At 35.4% G+C, this 6,000-nt stretch overlaps 1 protein-coding gene across 1 annotated transcript in view; it reads right to left on the bottom strand.

Annotated features, from left to right (window-relative positions):
- The window catches only part of LOC126203627 (histone-lysine N-methyltransferase eggless-like), a 199,353-nt gene that overhangs the window by 162,710 nt on the left and 30,643 nt on the right, over positions 1-6,000 (bottom strand). Inside the window, exon 3 of the mRNA XM_049938000.1 lies at positions 4,382-4,431. Coding sequence (XP_049793957.1) covers positions 4,382-4,431 — 50 coding nt within the window. The remainder of the gene's footprint in view (positions 1-4,381; positions 4,432-6,000) is intronic.

Consider the following 6,000-nt stretch of genomic DNA (forward strand, 5'->3'; position numbering starts at 1 on the left):
AGGCATAATTCCAAAGGATATTTTTCAGACTTATCTAATAAATTGGTTCAATACTTTTCACATTTTACTTGTGGCCTAATTGTGGTTACATTCCTGATAATCCTCACAAATGGAAGCATTTTCTAAAATTACTGTTAAGAGTTGTATGGCGTTTTCCTCCTAACTCAGAAACTAACTCCATTTGAACCACAATCAAGTTTTCTCCATTATATTTCTTCTTAACATAAATAGAAATTCACTGATCTTGAGTCTATCAAAAAAGGATGAAATGTTTCAATCATATCTCAGATTGGACACACTTCAACAGCTGTTTTTCCATATCGCTGAGTACGTAAAAGTTTGTTTGCCACTTGAAGCCAGTAATTCCTCAGCTTTTCTAAGACCTAGTCTCATGTTCCTCATTGTTGGGGTTCTGAATTCCTACTCTGCAGGAAGGTGTTCAGTCTCTGGTCGAAATTAGTTAATGTTAGTCCTCTTGTCTCATTATCTTTGCTTTCTTTTAGGCAGGAATACAATTTCTGTTCTTTGCTGGTGCTAAACCTTAAGGCCACATAATTTCATTACTATCATGATCTGTTGTATTTGTGACTTATACATAAATAGTACTTTTATGCAATAACCTTGTTTATATAAAAGAGGATAAGTGCTTATTCACAAAAATAATGTGTCAGCTAGTGGTAGGACATACAGATACATCCGCCAACTACCACACAACTGGAATGCCAGAGAGTGATTTATTAGCCTGTAGGGATCTTTGTACACATAAAAGAAGCCAAGTGAGAAATTTTTAGACATCTTTATACTGCAGCTGAGTGTGCTCAATTCATGTCTTTGCTTAGTGTCTCTGTGTAACTAAAAATGTTTGCCACCTGGGATACACAGTTTCTACAATTTACTTATGGCGGCATTTATTGCACAGCAACAATGGGTTACTCAAAAATTTTCAGGTCATTTATTCATTAATTCTACAGATAAAATGGGTACTTTGTGGCTGTCCATATAAGTGATTTCCCCAGGTGACTCTTTTTATGTGAACCAGACACATCCATTGTACAGCATGTAGTTAATAAATTAGGTAATCTAGGCCTTCAAACAGATATACTGAGAGCATGCCACTTAGCCAAAGTTCTTATAAACAGAAAAAATTGCTGGTGTCATAAAATCCCTTTTCAACCAGCCCTCCCAGAAAATTTCTCAACCTATTCAATTAATTCAATACAGGGTTGCTTACTTGGTGGACAGACATCTATGGGTGTGTTTCTCTGTACTCCTCTTTGGGCAAAAAGTATGCGTTTAAGGTTTACTTCTTTCTTTATAGTCTAGTTTTATGTTTTCTATTTTTTTCCTAATCATATGTGGTTCCCCCCCCCCCCCCCCCCTGCTGTCAGCTGCCTACAAATGCTCACCAGAGAAGGTGAACCACCAAAACTCGCAGCATCAATAATTCAGGACTGTGAAGACTGAAACAAAGAATTACTTCCAAGGGATATGACTTGTAGTAAAACCCACAGAAAGCATTTGTAACTAATGACTAGTTGGCATGCCTCTGCTATCAGTACTATCACCTACATTATCCTCATTTTAAAACATGTAAATGATAATCTCACAAATAACTACATAGTTTTAGCACAATTCACTGATACTAAAGCATTCCTAGCCTGCTACAGAAACCATATCAGAAACATAATATATGGTCAGAAAGCTATCTAATGAAGAAATAGTGTAAACAAAACAAGATAAAAAAATTAGCAGTAATTTATTTTAATAATTAAAATGCAGTGTTTACAAACACCATTCACTAAAATAAAACAGTGAACTAATTATGAGTGATTTTTGAATGGATAATACCATTCAAAACATATATACAGAGAAAAATGAATAAATCATTAGCAATGTCATAACACCTATGTCCACCATCCTTGAGTGCAACGAAACTTACACTTTACTAAGCAACTATGTAACCTGAAAAAATACATAGCAGAACACTATGGAGACTGAACTGTGATAGCTGGCTGAAATCTCTGGATGTGATACAAAATTGTTGCCCCATGTGGATTTCAAATGTTACAATCCTCATCACAAAAACAGACCTTCACAACAGTGAAATTAAACTCTATGAGAAGGAATTATGGAAATACCTAGGCAACTACACAACAAAATAAACTTGTTATATACAGCAGTAAGGCATATATGAGAAAAGAAAACAAGTGTGCCAAACATGCACACTTTTAAAGTTCACACATCTCCTTTGGTAAAAAGAATTAAAAAAAAAAAAAAAAAACAGAAACACTCATCCTTTGAAAATAACAATGGGGAAGGCCAGGGGACCAAAAGTGGCCTACAGAATACCTATCCAAAAAATATTTACCCCCTACAATCAACCCACAAAAATTCTGACACAAAATTTCTACAGCTGACAAGTCATTGTACAAATAGGATATTTAAAAATTTCTTGCAAACGTTTTCATTCTCTGGTGTCAACTAATAAATTCTGTATCCTGCATAGCTTCTTCAGTGCAATTCATGTCAAAAATTATACATCAACAACAACTTCACTAAGCAGTATGCATTATCCACAAATATTCTTGTCTGCTTTTTGGGAAAACATAAAATAAAAGTCAAATCTAGAGAATAACACAAATGTACTAATAATAAGCCTTCTGTGTGGCTCAGGGCGTCAACGTATCAAGCAGCAGTATATGGGGATTAACCGTCACAGTGCAGTGGCAAATCACCATGTTCCAACCTTTGTCAATGAATCTTCCACTAACTGAACATAACTGAAAGAGGGAAATCTTTGATGCTGTGTGTTATAATCACTGCACATCAAATTATCAAGTGACATGTTCCACTGTACATATCTGTAAGTCAAAAGATTTTGCAAATTATATTTTCCTTGATGACAGAGATGGGTTATTGGAGGAGTTATTACCAATTTCAATCAATTGTTGTGCAGGATTTTGGGAAAGCATTCCAAAAGGCATGGGAGAGAACACACTGCTAATTGCCTGAAGGGAGTGCAACAATCTTCCCCAAATCCACAAATAGCACAGCTCTCAGGAATAGTTTCACAACAGGTGGTATTAAGAATGTTTCCCATGACATGACAGGAATTTTTATGATTGTTATCTTGCCACATATGGCACTGAGTGTGATAAGGTTATTAGGTGCAGAGAGAACTGAATCCATGATAATTTTCTTTCGGACAGAAACAATTCAAGTGTTCTGCAGCTACTGTACTGATTGTGTCAGAAGCCTGAATTTCAGACTGGAATTCATGAAACTGGGTGTTAGTTACAGATTGTCCAACAGGGAATAAAATAGAGTCATTGGGACTTGGGTAAGAACTTTTGAGTACTACTTTGGCTTTGCTTTATTAATAGTGGCCCCTCAGTTGTGAATTCGGAGATCAAGTGTACAAGCATCTAAAAGAAGCTGATATTGCTTTTTTGTGATGGATTTGTGTTAGATAAGGGAGCTTAACAGTTGGTCAAGGAAATAGGTTTGGAAAGGTTTATCAAAGTGGAAATAAATTGGTGTTTCTGTGGAAACTGGAATGGTGTAGTACCTCCTTACCTTAGAAGTGTTACCCCGATTATTTTGGGGGTAGGAAGGGGTGGGCTAAGGTTGTTGAGCGCAATGGGAAGAGCCAGTGTTGAAGAGAGACTGTTAATCATATATGTTTTCAGTACTTTGGTCAGAATTTGGAATTTGCCTGATTGGTGTCAAATAACTATGGAGCAGTAATCACACATATCGAAAGGGATTACTTAAATAATCTTGTCTCTGCAATTGTTGAACGGATGTCTGATGTGTGATATGTACAGGGCTGGCTTTCAAGTATAGTAGTCTATAACAGAGTGCTGTAGCAACACCCTTCTAAACTGAAATACCACTACTAAACTACCTACTTACAATATACCTGCAAAGAAAACTGACACATTGCTTTATTCATGACAGTTACTAGATTCATCATAATGGGAAACATAGCATATAGATATCTCATGAATTAGATATTTAAGTTATGAGAATCATATACCATCTACTGTAACGTGTAAACTTGTACTTCATGTTAGAGATTTGTGCTTGCAACACTTTCGAAACCACTTTCTTTATAGACATGCTCCAACTGGGGTCAACAAAGGACTAGGTCTTGCATGAGTATTCACCGAAATCACAGCATACTGCATTGAAGTTTCCATTGTTTGATTTTACGTAAGTTCCTGATACACAAGGAATTTGGCACAGATCTTACATAATGAAGACGATTAGAAAGTGAAAGTGCAACATTTGTGCACATTAGTTGTGGGATCTATTTTTACTTAATAAGCTATAAAGTCACATTAAAATATTATGTAGCCTACTTTGTAGAGTATCTTACCTTACATTACTTGGATTTGCTGTTGTCTTTGAATTTTTCTCCTGTGATGACTGAAAAATAAAAGACAATAAGTAGTAAATCATAATTTGTGATGACTGAAAAACTAAAAGATAATAAGTAATGTAAATCATAATTCGTGAAATAGGTTAATAAATATCCTGATGCTGCATATAATGTATGTCTCATTTTAAAGGTTCACTGAATTCAAATTATACTACACAAAGTGAAGAGTTTTGGCACCATCATCAACACAAAGTGATGTGAGTTTGATCTAGCATTGGATGAGTAAACCGAGTCAAACAATAAGCGACCTGCAGCAGTCTGTCTGTACATTAGGGACCAATTGTATAAAGCGGTTAATCCAAGTTTAGCACGGAAATTACCTGGATCAAGCTGAACTCAGAAACCTGCATTGTTTAAGCATTACGCTCATTTTGTTTTGGTATGAACTAAGATCAATTTTGACCAGTAAAATTTTGTGGTTTAAGTAAAATTCAGTTGCAGTCATCATTTACAACCTAGTGAAATTAAAATGAATGTATTTCGTATTGCACAAATACAAGCTTAAAAATGTAAAATATACATAAGTTATTAACATTCTCACATGGTTAAAATTAAAATCCTTTTTTCAATCTTTAAAGGTTTCGTTAAAAAAAAAAAAAAAAACCAGAGATAAAATTAAAATCCTTTTTTCAATCTTTAAAGGTTAAGTTAAATAATAATAATAAAAAAAACAGTGATACAAGTAACGAGTGCTGGTAATTGATTCCGTACGAATTTTTTGTAGACAGCTCATAATTTACATGAAAAAGTTTATACATATTTCACATATCTTAACAGCAGTGTAGGAAAGACAAATAAGAACTATTTGCAGTGCGCAGTTAGGCATATGGAGTTCAACTGCAGCCAATATTGCATAAACATACCTTACAAAAAAAGCTCTAAAAACAAAGATGCTGTTACTTACCAAACGAAGGCGTTGGTATGTTGATAGGAGACAATAAAAAACACACAAACACACACACAAATTTCAAGCTTTCGCAACCCAAGGTTGATTCATCAGGAAAGAGGGAAGGAGAGGGAAAGATGAAAGGATTTGGATTTTAAGGGAGAGGGTAAGGAGTCATTCCAATCCCGGGAGCGGAAAGACTTACCTTAGGGGGAAAAAGGGACAGGTATACACTCGCGCACACACACACACACACACACACACACACACACACACATCCATCTGCACATATACAGACATTCAATGTCTGCTTGGAATGACTCCTTACCCTCTCCCTTAAAACCCACATCCTTTCGTCTTTCCCTCTCCTTCCCTCTTTCCTGCCGAAGCAACCTTGGGTTGCGAAAGCCTGAAATTTGTGTGTGTGTTTGTGTGTTTTTTATTGTCTCCTATCAACATACCAACGCTTTCGTTTGGTAACAGCATCTTTATTTTTAGATATATTTTTCCCACGTGGAATGTTTCCCTCTATTATATTCATTTACAAAAAAGCTCTATAGACTTGAATAGTAAACTTACAAAATTTCCATCAAATCTGTAACTACTGATGTAACTACTGAATACCCACGTGTGCTTAAATTGCTATGGATAGTAATTAAGTAAAATGAGT

This window comes from Schistocerca nitens, chromosome 9, assembly GCF_023898315.1.
Source record: "Schistocerca nitens isolate TAMUIC-IGC-003100 chromosome 9, iqSchNite1.1, whole genome shotgun sequence".
Taxonomy (NCBI): Eukaryota; Metazoa; Arthropoda; class Insecta; order Orthoptera; family Acrididae; genus Schistocerca; species Schistocerca nitens.